The sequence below is a fragment of the Salvelinus fontinalis genome, chromosome 6 (genome assembly GCF_029448725.1).
Source record: "Salvelinus fontinalis isolate EN_2023a chromosome 6, ASM2944872v1, whole genome shotgun sequence".
NCBI classification, from domain to species: domain Eukaryota; kingdom Metazoa; phylum Chordata; class Actinopteri; order Salmoniformes; family Salmonidae; genus Salvelinus; species Salvelinus fontinalis.
In genome coordinates, this window is record NC_074670.1 from 38,777,931 (window position 1) to 38,796,498 (window position 18,568).

General features: G+C 45.4%; 1 protein-coding gene across 2 annotated transcripts in view; it reads right to left on the reverse strand.

The window, feature by feature from the left end:
* LOC129857805 (adenylate cyclase type 3-like) overlaps positions 1-17,632 on the reverse strand; it is a 30,384-nt gene extending 12,752 nt beyond the window's left edge. The window contains exons 1-11 of one of the 2 annotated variants that reach the window (XM_055926396.1): positions 17,214-17,632; positions 15,467-16,898; positions 13,999-14,148; positions 3,446-3,588; positions 3,211-3,322; positions 2,848-2,975; positions 2,251-2,409; positions 1,729-1,894; positions 1,233-1,349; positions 592-734; positions 78-239 (exon numbers count right to left, since the gene is read on the reverse strand). In XM_055926396.1, the coding sequence (XP_055782371.1) occupies positions 78-239; positions 592-734; positions 1,233-1,349; positions 1,729-1,894; positions 2,251-2,409; positions 2,848-2,975; positions 3,211-3,322; positions 3,446-3,588; positions 13,999-14,148; positions 15,467-16,141 (1,955 nt within the window). In that variant the 5' untranslated portion in view covers positions 16,142-16,898; positions 17,214-17,632. Of the gene's footprint in view, positions 1-77; positions 240-591; positions 735-1,232; positions 1,353-1,728; positions 1,895-2,250; positions 2,410-2,847; positions 2,976-3,210; positions 3,323-3,445; positions 3,589-13,998; positions 14,149-15,466; positions 16,899-17,213 lie in introns of both variants that reach the window. The other variant, XM_055926395.1, reaches the window with a different exon arrangement.
* Between the last annotated feature and the right edge of the window lie 936 nt (positions 17,633-18,568).

Here is an 18,568-nt window from a genome sequence, read left to right on the forward strand (position 1 = left end):
AGAGAGAGAGAGAGAGAGAGAGAGAGAGAGAGAGAGAGAGAGAGAGAGAGAGAGAGAGAGAGTTTAGGTGAACTCACCGAGGGTCTATGAGGACTTCCATGGCTGCAGTGAACAGGAGCACTACACAGGAGCAGCTGAAGGCAGCTCCGCTCTGCTTCTCCTTTTCTACGGAGTAGCGGGTCTCCAGCTCAGGGTCCACAAAGCGCAGGGACAGACGGTTGGTGCGTTTCCCCTTCAAACTGACAGGGCAGAGGGAGGGTTCACACGGTCTGTCTGCTCACATAACCATAGGATTCATACCTGGCTGCACATGGCTCACTCTCACACCCTCTGCTACTGGGTGTTTCTCTATGAATATCACACACACACGCATACATAGCTACACACTGGAAGGCAAAATTCTGTGAATTTAAAATAAATTCCCTGGTTTTCCCAAAATGCCTCGTTGGGGGATTCCCGGAATCAGGAGGGAATAAGCATGAAATCCAGAATCCGACAAACAGGATTTCAGGAAAAGCAGGGAATTTATTTAAAGTTCCTGGAATTTTGTAACCCTACACACACCCTCACTCTCACTCTCTGTCTACTCACGCTTGTACGGTCTCTCGCTCCAGAAGTGCCTCATTGAGCAGTTTGTTGAGCTCCTGTTCGTTCTCTTGGGCATCAATCACCCTCTCGGCCAGGTCCCGCAGTCTTAGCCTCCGGCGAGGGTTGGGGAACGAAGGGTTCACCACCTGGAGTCACAAGGTGGCATTCCTGTTCTGTCATTACACCACCCACTGGATGCACCCCGATTCTCCACACTTCTTCTAAAGTGTGCACTTGCACACTCCCTCTTATGGATTTAACAATGGTCGAAACTCTCTCCAGCCAATACTTACACCAATTCAATGCTTTTAGATCCATGACGGGGAGTGTGCAAGTGCACACTTAATGAGAAGGGTGGAGAATCTGGAAGTAGCCACTCTTCATTCAGGTTTGAAGTGGAGAAGGTAGCACACGTTGGAGCAACTCCTGTCTTGGAGACAGCCAAAGTATTTAGAGGTTTTTGTACTAGCCAGCACACCCCTGAATTTACATATCGAGGTCTGAATATAAGACAATGATTAGTTAATAATTTGAATAGGTGTACTAATCCTAAACTGGAACAAAGGCCTGCACACACTGTGCACTTGTAGGACACAGAGTTGCAATCCTGTGTGTTAGGGGTTACAGTAAAGGTCATATGTTACCCGTGTGTCCAGCTCCTCTGGCTCGTCTGGTGTGGTGCAGGCTGTGTGGACACTTCCATTACACTCAGTGGTGTTGATCAACAATGGAGAGTTCCCATTGGATGACATCACAGACAACTTCTGATAGGAAACGAAGAGACAGGAAGGAGGAGAGAGAGAGAAAGAGAATGTGAGGTGTGTTACAGTGACTGTTGTGTGGTGTGTTGACGGGAGGAATCTGGAGAGAAAAAAATATTGACATTTTTGTAACGCTTTCTTTTACAGCTTGTTGTAAGCTGTTACTTACCTGGTATTTTCATGGTATTAACTAGGAAACTACGCTGGTAATTACCTCAAAGAATTCAACTAAATTGGTGACTGGTACCAAAGTTAAAGACAAAGTTATTTCTTAACTACTACCTGGTTGTAAAATAAAGTTTTACAGAGGGTTTATCTCAGTGAGACGAACCTGTAAGAATAAAGGTTGAATAAAACTAGGTGCTGAGGCAATACTCACCACCCCGTTGATGCCGTTCTTTCCCAGGGGGCCCTTGGGCACCACCACCAGGTAGGAGTCGATGCCCCTCTCCTTCAGGTACTCACAGCGGTCGCCCCCGTTCCCCGGCTCCATATCAAACTCCCCGTGCAGACACTCCATGGTGGCTTGGGAGATGTGCACACGCCTGCCACAAAGATCAGGGGTTATAGGTTATAGGTCAGAGAGCCTGGCATATCAATGGCAGGGCGGGTGGGGGCTGACCCTATGCCCTCCCTATTGCAAACTTTGAATAATTCCTGTTGTCACCCTCTTATTTGATATACAGTACATCAACATTTCCTTACAGACTTCATAACTTATTGCTAGCAATAATTCATTTTGTATTGGTATATAGGGTTTGTATTGGGCACAAACACATTTGACAAATATGAGTGCATGAGGCAGGTAAATCTGTGCATCATCTAAGGTTGTAGTAAAGATCTGTAAATAGAGTTAGGGAAAATGTAATAACTTAGAGGGGTTTAACCAGTTCCTTCTTACCCCGGTATTCCCCCCGCCTCCATCTTATTGGCCACGGTGACGTCAGTGGACCAGACGTCATACTGCCACCGCTTCTGTCCCAGGACGCCCCCCAGGACAGTGCCAGTGTGTACCCCCACACGCATGTCCACATCTGTCCCGGTCTTCTCACGAACATACCTACAGGACAACACAGTCACCGTGACACAGAGCCAAGAAGAACCACACTAGCCAGTCTTTCCCCTACCATTTGTTTTGCCTCCAGCACATCACATTACTCCTACTCTATGTGCAAATCTCAAATGACACCCTATTCACCACAAGTACAGAAGGACCTCTGAGATGTAAACACGTCTGAAAAGGAAGTCAATCGGAATACGGAAAGATTTGGACTTAAAAGTGCATCAAACCTTTCTAGAAAATATGAATTGTGTATTATTTTCTCAGCATTTATCCAGATACTGTAGATGTCAGACCTGTTTTCAAGTAATTGGATCTACAGTAGTATTCTACCTTTGACCCTAAGTGGGTGAATAGGATGTCCTTTGACACATGCAACCTATACCACAAACCACTTTAAAGTTTCTACAGTCCACATTTCCATTGGGTGCTACTCACGAAATGGCCTCCACCATGGCCAGGCCCATCATGATGGAGCAGGCAGCGTGGTCCTCTCTGTAGTCTGGCAGGCCACAGATGCAGTAGTAACAGTCGCCCAGGATCTTTATTCTCAACTGGTGGTATTTCTGCACAGAAACACACACACAGAAACACACACACACACACAGTGAGGTAGTGGAGAGGCTGGAACATTCAAATAAGTGATTTCATCTGTATGTGAAATGATGAGACTATTCATTTAAATTAACTTTAATCTACAAATAAATCTGTTTAAAAGATTAGTATGCATGCCAACCAATATACATTTTTAGTCAGTAAGTAACATATTTATGTTTCTGTGTGTGTGTGTGAGTGACTCACGGCAGCCAGCTTGTCAAAGCGGGCAAACAGTTCATTGAGGAGCTTGACCAGCTCATGGGCACTGCATGATGATGACAGCTGAGTGAATCCCACAATGTCTGCAAACAAAATACTGCAGGAGAAAGGGGATTACATGCAGTCATCACATCATCCTATTGGACATCCTGCCTCTGTGTTATACAACATAGTATCCTCTATAAGTTGTGTTCTCCTAGCCATAGGTCTGTAGTCTTACCTGACATTTTCGTGGCGATACATGTACATGGTGTTGAACTGCTGCATCTCCTTCTGTCCAGTCTGACTGGCTTCTTTCTTCTTCATGTCCTGTAACATCTCGTCTGCTATATGCTTGGGCAGGATGGACAGCAAGAGACGCTCCTGTGGATGACACAGGGAGACTGGTGAGGTTTCAGTCGATATGAGGAGACTCTAAAGAGCCTCAATAGACGCATGCAGGGCTTACAATAAAGGCACTTCATTCGGTGTGATTGGCAGCAGAATCAATCAATGACTCAATCAGAATCAATAATGATTCAGTGACCTGATCAAACCACTTTCTATAACAAAGGAAACCGTCCGTTGGAAACTGTCCAAAGGAAACTGTCCATTGCCATCCCAAAGCCTCCACTTCCATTTATATCTACTTCTATCACCCTTCAACCAATAGATGTGCTCAAACAGTACATACAGTGCATTTGGAAAGTATTCAGACCCCCTGACTTTTTCAACATTTTGTTAAATGACAGCCTTATTCTAAAATAGATACAAAATAACTGTTTCCCCTCATCAATTTACAGAGCTAAAACGTTGTTTTTTTAAAAACATTTTAACAAATGTAATAAAAATATAAAACAGAAATACCTTATTTACATAAGTATTCAGACCTTTTGCTATGAGACTATAAATTGAGCTCAGGTGCATCCTGTTTCCAATGATCATCCTCGAGATGTTTCTACAACTTGATTGAAGTCCACCTGTGGTAAATTCAATGGATTGGACATGATTTGGAAAGGCACCAACCTGTCTGTATCAGGTCCCACAGTTGACAGTGCATGTCAGAGCAGAAACCAAGCCACGAGGTCGAAGGAATTGTCCGTAGCGCTCCGAGGACAGGATTGTCTCGAAGCACAGATCTGGGGAAGGGTACCAAAACATTTCTGCAGCATTGAAGGTCCCCAAGAACACAGTGACCATCATTCTTAAATGGAAGAAGTTTGGAACCACCAAGACTTCCTTGAGCTGGCCCCTCACACAAACTGAACAATCAGGGGAGAAGGGAGGTCAGGGAGGTAACCAAGAACCAGATTGTCACTCTGACAGAGCTCTAAAGCTCCTCTGTGGAGATGGGAAAACCTTCCAGAAGGACAACCATCTCTGCAGCACTCCACCAATCAGGCCTTTATGGTAGGGTGGCCAGACGGAAGCCACTCCTCAGTAAAAAAGCACATGACAGTGTCACGCCCTGACCTTAGAGAGCCTTTTTATGTCTCTATTTGGTTTGGTCAGGGTGTGATTTGGGGTGGGCATTCTATGTTTTGTTTTCTATGATTTTGTGTTTCTATGTTTTGGACGGGTATGGTTCTCAATCAGGGACAGCTGTCTATCGTTGTCTCTGATTGGGAACCATACTTAAGTAGCCCTTTTCACCTCCTTTTGTTGTGGGTAGTTGTCTTTGTTAGGGGCATTATAGCCCTTGTGAGCTTCACGGTTGTTTATTTTGTTTCTTGTTTTGTTGGCGAACTTTTAAAATAAAATAAAATGTACGCTCACCACACTGCACTTTGGTCCACTGCTTTTGATGGCCGTGACAGACTACCCACCACCAAGGGACCGAGCAGTGTGCGCCAACCTGGAGGATGAGCTGGACCAGTGAGGAGAGAATGGCAGGGGACAAGACCCGGTCACGGAAGCCCGAGAGGCAGCTCCCCCAGAAATTGGGGGGTGGGGGGTGGCACACGGGGTGATTGGCGGAGTCGGAGTTTAGACCTGAGCCAACTCCCCGTGCTTACCGTGGGGAGCATGTGACTGGTCAGGCACCGTGTTATGGGGTGATGCGCACAGTGTCTCGAGTGAGCATTCACCGGCCCGGTGTGCTCTGTGCCAGCGTCCTGCATTTGCCGGGTGAAAGTGGGCATCCAGCCAGAACGGGTAGTGCCAGCTCTGCGCTCGAGACCTCCAGTGCGCCTCCACGGCCCAGTGTATCCGGTGCCAGCGCCAAGAACCAAGCCTCCAGTATGTCTCCCCAGCCTGGTGAGTCCTGTGCCTGCTGCCAGAACCAGGCCTCCTGTATGTCTCCCCAGCCTGGTAGGCCCTGTGGCAGCTCCACGTACCAGACTGCCCATACGTCTCCTCACTCCAGTGATGATCCATGGCACGAAGCCTCCAGTAATGATCCATGGCACGAAGCCTCCAGTGATGATCCATGGCACGAAGCCTCCAGTGATGATCCATGGCAAGAAGCCTCCAGTGATGATCCATGGCACGAAGCCTCAGTGATGATCCATGGCAAGAAGCCTCCAGTGATGATCCATGGCACGAAGCCTCCAGTGATGATCCATGACAAGAAGCCTCCAGTGATGATCCATGGCAAGAAGCCTCCAGTGATGATCCATGGCAAGAAGCCTCCAGTGATGATCCATGGCACGAAGCCTCCAGTGATGATCCATGGCAAGAAGCCTCCAGTGATGATCCATGGCATGAAGCCTCCAGTGAGGATCCATGGCAAGAAGCCTCCAGTGATGATCCATGGCACAAAGCCTCCAGTGATGATCCATGGCAAGAAGCCTCCAGTGATGATCCATGGCACAAAGCCTCCAACAACAGCCTCCAGTCCGGAGCCTCCAGCGACGGTCCTCAGTCCGGAGTATCCAGCGACGGCCTCCAGTCCGGAGCCTCCAGCGACGACCTCCAGTCCGGAGCCTCCAGCGAAGCCTCCAGTGATGATCAATGGCAAGAAGGCTCCAGTGATGATCCATGGCACGAAGCCTCCAACGACGGCCTCCAGTCCGGAGCCTCCAGCGACGGTACCCAGTCCGGAGCCTCCAGCGACGGCCTCCAGTCCGGAGCCTCCAGCGACAGTCCCCAGTCCGGGGCACGCAACGAGAGTCCTCAGTCTTGGGTCGGCGACGAGGGTCCCTGCACCAGAGGTGCCACCAAAGTGGGGTGAGCCAGTGGTGGAGCGGGGTCTGCGTCCCGCACCTGAGCCGCCACCGCAGATAGATGCCCACCCAGTCCCTCCCCTATAGGTTCAGGTTTTGCGGCCGGAATCCGCACCTTTGTGGGGGGGTGGGGGGTGGGGGGGGGCGGTTACTGTCACGCCCTGACCTTAGAGAGCCTTTTTATGTCTCTATTTGGTTTGGTCAGGGTGTGATTTGGGGTGGGCATTCTATGTTTTGTTTTCTATGATTTTGTGTTTCTATGTTTTGGACGGGTATAGTTCTCAATCAGCTGTCTATCGTTGTCTCTGATTGGGAACCATACTTAAGTAGCCCTTTTTCCCTCCTTTCGTTGTGGGTAGTTGTCTTTGTTAGGGGCACTATAGCCCTTGTAAGCTTCACGGTTGTTTGTTTTGTTTCTTGTTTTGTTGGCGACATTTTAAAATAAAATAAAATGTACGCTCACCACGCTGCACTTTGGTCCACTTCTTTTGACGGCCGTGACAGACAGCCCACTTGGAGTTTGACAAAAGGCACCTAAAGGACTCTCAGACCATGAGAAACAAGATTCTCTGGTCTAATGAAACCAAGATTGAACTCTTTGCCCTGAATGCCAATCGTCGCATCTGGAGGAAACCTGGCACTCTCCTTACGGTGAAGCAGGGTGGTGGCAGCATCATGCTGTGGGGATGTTTAAAAGCGGAAGGGACTGGGAGACTAGTCAGGATCAAGGGAAAGATGAATGGAGCAAAGTACAGAGAGATCCTTGATGAAAACATGCTCCAGAGCGCTCAGGACCTCAGACTGGGGCTAAGGTTCACTTCCAACAGAACAACAACCTTAAGCACACAACCAAAACAACGCAGGAGTGGCTTCAGGACAAGTCTCTGAATGTCCTTGAGTGGCCCTGCCAGAGCCTGGACTTGAACCCAATCGAACATCTCTGGAGAGACTAGGGCTGTGGTGGTCACAAAATTTTGTCAGCAGCTGATTTTCAAGCAAATAACTGTCAGTCTCATGGTAATTGACCGCTAATTAACATAAACACATTTAGCATCTCATGGCTTCCACACATACAAGCCACTGATGCTGACCTTCGGAACATCTACATTTTAAAAAGTTTAATAAATCCATGTAATATAGCCTACACCCATCACAATAAATCCATGATCTATTTTAGAAAATGTAGTAAATTTCAAAAGAACAGAATAGCATACTCTGAGTTTTCCTTATGTTAGGTCCTGATCTGGCTAAGCCAAATTATGTGGGCTACACTAGTTCATTCAGCAGACAAGATTTGCTTTGAATTCCATGGCATTATTTTATAGTATGAAGAAAACAATTGAACAAAGCTGAATAAAATAGAAAGGATATTTTCTCCAAACGATTTGAGAGAGTGCGGACGCGACTCTTCTGTGATGAGCGGTTAACAAAGAAATAGGTATTCCTATATGCTTAATTTAGAGTTAATTTTGTCACTTTAGTTGTTCTACAAACGTTGGGCTATTTGTTTTGATTGTTAATAAACTCAGCATATCCCTTTTTCAGGATCCTGTCTTTCAAATATATTTGGATTTTTTACGAATTAACTTCACAGATCTTCATTGTAAAGGGTTTAAAAACTGTTTCCCATGCTTGTTCAATGAACCATAAACAATTAATGAACATGCACCTGTGGAACGGTCGTTAAGACACTAACAGCTTACAGAAGGTTGGCAATTAAGTTCACAGTTATGAAAACTTAGGCCTTTCTACTGACTCTGAAAAACACCAAAAGAAAGATGCCCAGGGTCCCTGCTCATCTGCGTGAACGTGCCTTAGGCATGCTGCAAGGAGGCATGAGGACTGCAGATGTGGGCAGGGCAATGAATTGCAATGTGCGTACTGTGAGACACCTAAGTCAGCGCTACAGGGAAGCAGGACGAACAGTTGATCGTCTTCACAGTGGCAGATCACGTGTAACAACACCTGCACAGGATCGGTACATCCGAACATCACACCTGCGGGACAGGTACAGGATGGCAACAACAACTGCCCGAGTTACACCAGGAACGCACAATCCCTCTATCAGTGCTCAGACTGTCAGCAATAAGCTGAGAGAGGCTGGACTGAGGGCTTGTAGGCCTGTTGTTAGGCAGGTCCTCACCAGACTTCACCGGCAACAACGTCACCTATGGGCACAAGCCCACCGTCGCTGGACTGGCAAAAAGTGCTCTTCACCGACGAGTCGCTGTTTTGTCTCACCAGGAGTGATGGTCGGACTCGCGTTTATCGTCGAAGGAATGTGCGTTACACCAAGGCCTGTACTCTGGAGCGGGATCGATTTGGAGGTGGAGGGTCCGTCATGGTCTGGGGCGGTGTGTCACAACATCATCGGACTGAGCTTGTTGTCATTGCAGACAATCTTAACGCTGTGCGTTACAGGAAAGACATCCTCCTCCCTCATATGGTACCCTTCTAGCAGGCTCATCCTGACATGACCCTCCAGCATGACAATGCCACCAGCCATTCTGCTCGTTCTGTGCGTAATTTCCTGCAAGACAGGAATGTCAGTGTTCTGCCATGGCCAGAGAAGAGCCCGGATCTCAATCCCATTGAGCACGTCTGGGACCTGTTAGATTGGAGGGTGAGGGCTAGGGCCATTCCCCCCAGAAATGTCCGGGAACTTGCAGGTGCCTTGGTGGAAGAGTGGGGTAACATCTCACAGCAAGAACTGGCTAATCTGGTGCAGTCCATGAGGAGGAGTTGCACTGCAGGACTTAATGTAGCTAGTGGCCACACCAGATATTGACTGTTACTTTGATTTTGACCCCCTCCCCCCTTTGTTCAGGGACACATTCTATTTATGTTAGTCACATGTCTGTGGAACTTGTTCAGTTTATGTCTCAGTTGTTGAGTCTTGTTATGTTCATACAAATATTTACACATGTTAAGTTTGCTGAAAGTAAACACAGTTGACAGTGAGAGGACGTTTCTTATTTTGCAGAGTTTACATTGTAAAGCTGCATGATGCGACTCTAATGATGATTCGAAAAAGGTTGCTTGAAAGGCATGAGCTCTGCTTTGTTTATTGTGCAGGCTGTACACACTACATCAGTCACCCATTCACAATTTGATAAGCACTTGATAATGTCTAGAATTTCACAGCAGCATCCCCTTTGTGTGGCCGTAATGCAGCCTAAAAAAATCCATGCCTTTTGCGCCCAGTGGCTGTTGTGATGGAGTGCTGCATGCTCTATCACGTGATCGGGTCTTTCTCACAGGCTACAAGTGAAGACAGACACATTGGCGACACAACTGTGCACATCAGCAAACAAGATAAGTAGGCATAACGAACAGCAAAAGCACTAGCCTATGTCAATCTACTATCCCCCATAGTACAAAAGTCGACCTATTCTATTCTGTGCGAGTAATAGAGTGCTGAGTACCAGGCAGTTAGCAAGTTTGGTAGGCTACTAAAGACCAGCAGCAGCATCTGAGTTTGGAGAAGCCTAATTACCGTGACTAAATGGTCATGTGGAATTTGACTGCCTTCATGACCGCTGGTGTGGCGGTAATACAGTCACCGCAATAGCCCTAGGAGAGACCTGAAAATAGCCGTACAGCAACGCTCCCCATCCAACTTGACCGAGTTTGAGAGGATCTGCAGAGAAGAAGGAGAGAAACTCCCTAAATACAGGTGTGCCAAGCTTGTAGCTTCATACCTGAGAAGACTCGAGGCTGTAATCGCTGCCAAAGGTGCTTCAACAAAGTACTGAGTAAAGGGTCTGAATACTTATGTAAATATGATATTTACATTTACATTTTTTCAAAATTTGCAAAAAAAAAGAAAAACATGTTTTTGGTTTGTTATTATGGGGTATTGTGTGTAGATTAGTGAGAATTTTGTTATGTTACAGCCTTATTCTAAAATTGATTCAATTGTTGAATCAAATTTAGAATAAAGCTGTAGCGTAACAAAATTAGGAAAAAGTCAAGGAGTTTGAATACTTTCCGAATGCATTGTACATGTTATAATCACATCCCATGGTATGTATTAGAGATATACGAAACCACAAAATATTAATCCTTTACATGGTTCTACTCTGATTTAGCCACTGTCTCCTGTATTCCTGACACAACGTTGGCTCTAGAAAATGTATCCTCCATATGTAATTCCTCTGGCATATAAACAAGCCCCTTTTAAACAATTCAGAGTCAAAGATAGAAAACCAAGGGTTAGATCTTCAGAGCTATCTGAGCTCATTCAGATGCGAAATCTGGCCTGGGCCAAAGCAAGGAAAAAGGCCTGGAAATGTTTCAGACAATTGCGAAACAGATGTACTATCTCGATTAAGAAAGCAAAATCAAACTATCTTTTAAACTCTATATCCGACTGCTGGTGATCCTTCAAAATTTTGGAAAACAGTAAATGCACTGAAGCGTACAAATTCCTCTTCTTCCCTGCCTAAGCAAATTCTGTCTGACTCTGGCATCATAACTGAGAAGAATGGGATAAGCGATGCTTTTAATCATATTTTTTTCCAGGCAGGCTTTTTGCTTGCGAGAAATGTTGGTTTAATTGACCCTGGTAAGTCAATCAACTGCTCTTCCTTTGCCAGCCTCGATGGTTAACCCATCAACTTCTAGTGAATTTTTGTTTTCATTTCAACAATTTACTATATGTGATGTGCTAAATGCCTTGCTTAAGACTGGTAAAAAAAATCCACTGGGGCTGATATTCTTGATCCATTCTTGCTGCAGCTCTCTGCCCCCCTGATTACTGAATCAATAACCCATATTTTTTACCTGACGATTATATCTGGTACTATCCCCAAGGTTTGGAAGGCGGCCCATGTACTCCCCCTTCACAAACGTACAGACCCTTGTGATCTAAATAATTAAATCACCCTATTTCTAAACTTTCTTGCCTTGCTAAAATATTAGAATATTTTAATTAATTTTCAGATAAGATCTTTCTTATTTTTAAAATGTATTCTAAATGTACATCAGTCGGGTTTTAGACCAGGTATTAGCAGTATTTCTGCTGGATCCCTAGTTATAAATGATGTAGTTAACTGTATGAATAAAAGGCAACATTGTGCCGCCCTCTTCATTGGCCTGTCAAAGGCTTTCGATACTTTTGATCACTCATGGCTAATTCAGAGCCTTTCCTCAATTGACCTAGACCAGATTGCATGTAACTGGTTTAAAAATGTATTGACAGATAAAACTCAATGTGTATATCTACTGATGGTGTTAAATAAGGTTTCCTGGATATTACGAAATGTGTCCTACAGGGGTCGATTCTGGTCCTGTGCTTTTTAACATTAACAATATCGACATGTTTTTTTTTTTTTTATGCACTTGTATGCCGATGATAGTGTTGTGTATGCTATTACCCCCAACGTTGACCAGGCTCTATCTGAACTACAGTCTGCCTTCATTGTATTACAGAAAAACTTTATTGACCTGGAATTAGTATTGCATGCAGGTAAAACTACGTGTAGGTTGTTCTCTAGAGCACATACAAATAACTCTGATGATTGAAGCATGTCATTTGGATAGTGTCCATATTGATTGTGTCCCTGCTTACAAATATCTGGTTAGATTTAAAGCTGTCTTTTAAAAAGCATATTAATGAGTTAAGAACCTGAGAATAAAAATGGTCTTCAATAGAAATAGGTCCTGCCTCTCGCTAAATAGTAGAAAGCAGATTGTTCAGTCGACAGTCCTATCGGTCCTAGACTATGGCGACATCATCTATATGAAGTCAGCTGTCACTTCATTTAAGCTGTTAGATGCAATTTAACATAGTGCACTGTGCTTTACTACGGGCTAAAATGTTTGTACTCGTCACTGCATTCTTTTGATTTATTAGGATCCCCATTAGCGACAACTAGTCTTACTGGGGTCCGACAGACAGGTGGTTGGCCCTCTGATGTCACGTAGGTTGATACATTGCTATGTTTTTATTTAGAAAGCCCTTTTACAAAAAGTCCCACTGTACCTAACTTCTTTCCTAAACTTTAGACATACGGGTTACCACACTCTGTCTCAGGGATGGCTGAGTTACCACACTCTGTCTCAGGGATGGCTGAGTTACCACACTCTGTCTCAGGGATGGCTGAGTTACCACACTCTGTCTCAGGGATGGCTGAGTTACCACACTCTGTCTCAGGGATGGCTGAGTTACCACACTCTGTCTCAGGGATGGTTGAGTTACCACACTCTGTCTCAGGGATGGCTGAGTTACCACACTCTGTCTCAGGGATGGCTAACTCTGGAAATTTCTTTGGCTGCTACTGAGTTAGGTAAATCAGCTTTTAGTTTCATTGCACCTTATTTATGGAATAATCTTCAAAATGTTCTTAAATTTGATATCTGGGTGCCTCTAGGGAAATTTAGTAAGCTGAGTGAGAACCTTATTTTCAATTTTTTAACCTGACAAAGGCTTTATAACCGTGTTTTTCTTTCTGCTTGCATTTTGATGTGGCTATTTTCTGTAATTTCTGTAATTCAGGGCTTATCTGTAAAAGAGACCTTGGTCTCAGTATGACTCCCTGATAAAATAATAAACATCCAACGGTCAAACATGATATATAATCACATATTACACAGTACATAGACTTATAGGCCTATAACATTTCTCCCTGTTAAAAGCACTGTCCCTATACACAAATCTGATTGGCCTAAAACTATCACTCATCGCCAAGTCTCAAGTCCATCTGAACAGATTCCACCCTTGATGACCCAAGACCAGAAACATAAACATTGGAAAACACAAACGCATCAGGCAAACAAAAGCCTTGAGTTCACACACACGTGGAGGGAGGAAAACAAATAACGTGGCAGGGTTTTTCTACGTTCTTATCAACACCTGACGGAGAGAGACAAAAAAAATGGGCAAGCGAGTCAGCAGAGTGATTACTGCGGACATCGTCTCAGGAGGCCGGTCGCCATAGTAACCTGCAGCGACCGGATGCTCCTTGATTGGCTGGCGGCCCTTGTATCCCGGCAGCCCATGCTTCTCCATTAGTATTCTGGGAGAGTCTCTCTCTCCCTCCCTCCCTTCCATAATCACCCCTTTCCTCTCAGCGCTCTCCCTCTTTCTGAGCTCTCTATAGCAGTGACCGTCTGTTCCATAAATAGTAGCAATCAAGAATGCCCAATGGCCACAGCTGTGAGATGGGGAGGGAGGGGAAATGACTGCTGACACAGTGCTAACTCAAACAAACAAAATATGCACACACACACACACACACACACACACACACACACACACACACACACACACACACACACACACACACACACACACACATATGTAATTAGCTTAGTGTAAGTGTACTGTAACAGTAGATCAAATGGAGCTGTAGATACTAAGAATATTGTTTAAATTCCCTTTGGCTTCAACATAAATAAAACAGGTCTGAATCAGAATCACATACATTCAAACCAGGGCACTACTCTGGCACTGCCACACACTCCTTATTGCCCCCCACTCTCTAACCTACCACTCAAACCTACCAACCTCTGTCACTTTTCTCTCTCTGCACATGTTGTCTCCTCCCCTATATTGTATATGCCCCTCTGTCCTCCCACCATATGTTTTTACCCACACATCCTCCCTGTCTCAGTCTGTCAGTCTCACCTGTTGCTGGCTCTGTTCCTCCAGATTGAGTTTGACCTCCAGGGACTGCCGTGCTTCCAGGAAGGCCTTGCGGTGTTTCCGGTCTGCCATGTAATAGGACATGACCCCCACAGTGATGGCACACACATAGATCACTATGTTGGCCAGCAGCTGGAGAACGCCAGAGTCATTAGACACACACATTTACACATGAGCATGCACACACCACCTGCACTATAATAAACACACAAACAGGCACGCACAGTAAGCCTTTCACTGTTAGTCTACACCTGTCGTCGAACCATGTGACAAATACAAATTTGATTTGAAATACGGACGCACGTACACCCACTCTGAACGCCGTGGGGACGACCCTTGTGTAGACTTATCACGATCTAGGCTAGTGGTATCTTACTGAATTGCTGCAGCCATGAATGTGGCAGACAGGCAAAAAGAAACCAGCACTCAAAACCATTACCAAACTCTAATAGGTTGCAGTGAGGTGGCTACTGATGAGTTAAATTTCAAACAAAGTTTGGATACTGCACTGTTTTGTCATTGAATAACGTTTTGATTCGCTCAGATTGAAGCTCTGATAGGGTGGTTGGCCTTTTATTGGGCTGCCTGCCTCTCGTTGGATTAATGTGACATTATGATAAAGACATGAGCATACTGAGAACCAAAAACTGTGGACCATTTGAGAACAGTCTTGATGTCAAACAAGAGAATAACCTCTAAAATAACAAATATAGACAAATGACAAAACCACTGAGGCTTTTTTGTTGCCATTGATAATTCTACCTCAGACTCTTTTAGTTGGTAGGAGACACTGAAACCTCAGCCTCTAATCTGTCACCGAAACATTTGACACAGTCAGCCTGTTTGAAGACTCATCAGTAATGCCTATTCATTGTAGACAATTACAGGGCATAATGTGACATAAATAGTACATAGACTGGAGGCTTATCTTCTGCATGATGAAATTATTTCAACACACCATTTGATGTGATCAGGAAAGCTAGCATGACTTACCTGCACTGTCCTTTTAACAATATCTAGCCTCTTATTAAATCTGCTGTACATACCCTAGTAATTGCTCATCATTCCTTGAGTTGCAAGTACGGCATGTTGCACTGTTCCTAGTTATTTTATGAGCTACTTCACAAGATCTGTTCACCTCTCTCTACCTGCCACCCTACTATCTACCGTGCCCCCCCCACACACACACACCTGCCTGTCTCCAACTCCACCTGCAACTTCATCCAACTCTTATGTGTCCACCCACCCCAAGTGTTTCCTGAACCACTCTCACCCGTCTCCCTCTCCACCTGCAACTTCCTTCCCCTACTGCATGTGTCCTCAGCCCCCACTCTTACCTGTCTCCCACTCTACCTGCAACTCCAATCCCCATCACAACTCACCCACTCACACTCCCGCTGCAATTCATCCCCCACCCAAGGTGTGTCCTCAGCCCCATCCCCACTCTCACCTGTCTCCCGAGGGCAGCCCCCTGGATATCCTCCTGCTGCTGCTGAGCAATGGTGACCCCCAGCACTAGGGTGTGGACCCCGCACGACACGGATGTGATCAGCACAATGGGCGTGAGCCGCAAGGGCAGTGTCAGGAAGAAGGAGAAGCTAAAGAATGCCTGCCAGCCCACTGTGTCACTGGCCTGGTGGAAGCGGGCATAGTTCAGGCCCAGGTAGCAGAAGATCTGGGTCGCTATGAGCACCCACAGGGCATAGGGCACCACACGTCGCGAGATGCGGTCGGGTAGCAGGCCGTAGCGGCACAACACATAGAGTAGGATGTCTGATGCCAGGCCCACTGATGCCACCACCACAGAGGCCAGCTTTTCGCCTGTGTAGACCACAGCGCACATGACAATGATGTAGCTGTCAAACAGGGCAGCAAACACAACCAAAACCAGCAGGGTCTCGTGTCGCTGTCGCCGGAAATAGGTCTGATAGAGGTTCTCCAGAGACTCGGGTGCAAAGGTGAGACGCATGAAGCGTGGGAGGCAGAGGCAGCACCCTTGGCTGCGAACCGTTACCTCGTGCGTGCGCCCCACGGCATGGCCTGGGTCCGATGGTAGGGTCACAGAGCAGTCCGCCGAATACTCTGCTGAGTACTCCGGCTCAGAGAAGGCCCTGTTGCGAGGCATCGTGAATAATGACTACGTTTGGTATTCTTCCTGTGACCTCGTCGTAAAAAAGTGGAAATCTGTTTGTAGTTCTGCAGGTGTAAAATTCCTCAAGGTACTGTTGTAAGGTTCAAACGTAGGCCTACATCGTGCTCTCTCATCGGGTTCCCTTTTATTCTCCTGTGTGTAAACTGAACCCTTTGCGCTGAGGTGTCACGAATGTCCTTTAAATCCCACGTAGTGTCTTGATTGTCAGGATCTGCACTTTGGAATAGCTTTGCTCACATATTTGTTAGTTACACGCCTCTGTCAGTTGATTCACCAATCCAATGTTCTCCAAATGTAGGCCTAAGGCAAAAGGAGATTTAAAGGGTCTCCTGGACCATGTTAATTTTCCTCAAGTGAGCCCATGGAAAATTCACTAAGAATAAATTGGGGGCGATAATATAGCTTTGTTTCTTTTCGAATACAACACTTTGTTTACATTGCCACCCTTCACCTGAGATAACGCCTGACTAGCAATCCACGTTGGGAAAAACTGGGATTTTTAGGAAAATGACTGGAAATATGGACAGCTTGTGCAAGTTGTGCAAAAGAGGCCTAGATTCGTTTCTTCTTTGCAGTTGACAGACTGATACCGAGAGCAATGTCTTTCGTTTCCTTCCAATATTTAGCTTGAGAAGACTGCGCCTCTGTCCTCAGTTGATAATAACCCCGGAGCACTATGCGGGACTTCTGATTTTACAGTGCACACAGGAAATCCGCTACATGTTGCGCTCTATGAAAAAGAGAAAAAGGATAGAACTTGTAAAATGGATGTCCAAAACGGCACGATCAAGACTATCAATTTAAAATACTTAACACAGTCTTTGTTGCCGTATTATTAAGCAACCCGGTTTTCCAGCCTACAGTATAAAGACATAATATTTACATATTTCTTGCCCTCATTACACATATTTATGCGTTTGTTGCCTGTGATTTCAGGGTTAAATCGTGTGGCTACATTTCTATTTTGAAAAGGTGCTAGAGGACTGCTATTGTCGTACCCACTTAAATGATCGAATGACTGAAAATAATAAGCGTCATTATTTACCCATTCTGTATCCATTTAACATGTGGTGATGGCCAAAGATGAACGTGATCTTTCAATGTAGGTTTTCATTCTCCAGTGACTCGACGTTTGGCATCTCCTGTCTATCTATCCCTTTTAAAATGCCGCATGTGAACAGAGATTTTGTACCAGATGCTGTAAAAACCATCCGCATATTGTTGCATCCGTTTACAGAGCCATGAAAAAGCCACTTTCGATCTCCTATAGGTGGTGCTCGCTCTTTTAAGGATTAGATGTCACTTGTAATCAAAACAGTGCATTTGGGGTGTTTGTTATGAGAATAACATGAACATGTCCCTCTCGACGAGTAATAGACTACAATGGACTCGCCTTCTGCAGAAAACACGGAACAGCTCTGCTTTTTCGCCCTCGATCTTCACTTTCTACCCCTGATAAGCCCGTCCCAGTCTTTAGATTCCCCCCCCCCCCCCCCCCCTGCCTCCGATGTACAAAGTCAGAAATAGGGACAGACTATTCCAAATAGGATAACTAAATGTAAATAGCATATGATTATTTATTATGACTGGATGAACTAATATGGCACTTGATTTCATTTTATTGATTAATTGCCATTAAAGTTCGCATAATGTTTTCCCGCCTCCTGGCCATACCACCACAATGTCTGAGTGCACTAATTGACTCTGACCATTATCGCATCAAATGATCTACTTCTATAGTTAAATAAAGGTAAAATGGATCCAACAAACACCGTAAAAGAAATATGCATGTCACTTGAACCAGTCTTTGGGAGGGAACAATTGATAGCGTACTTATCGACAGCTGTTCCCGCATCGGCTTGAACAATCCAAACAAGAGCAGCAGTCCATTACACAACATCAGTTTATTTTGCTCACGCCCACCCTATTTCAAATCAAAGGTCACTTACATAGTTTAGAAAATCATATAGCGGTTGCGGCGAAATGATTGTTACTAGCGCCTAACAATGCAATGCAGTAAAATGCCAAACAGTGTGTGCGTGTGTGTGTGTGTGTGTGTGTGTGTGTGTGTGTGTGTGTGTGTGTGTGTGTGTGTGTGTGTGTGTGTGTGTGTGTGTGTGTGGAGCAGGAACTGAGTCTAGTCTAGGTGCTCCAGGGCTGTTCATGCACCATATGGCGTCGTTGTTCATTATTCTTTTTTGACTATGAGATGTGTTCAGGTTGTTGTGTCTGGTAATTTGTTTGTGTCCCAGAAACGCTACTGGCTGTGCCGAACCTGCCCGAGACCGGCTTCTTTCGTTGACACTGCCATTAGACCTGTATTGATTATTCCACTGAAACCCTGTATTGAACGTGTGATCAATACCCAGACCATTGACCTTTTTTTACTGGAAACAAACT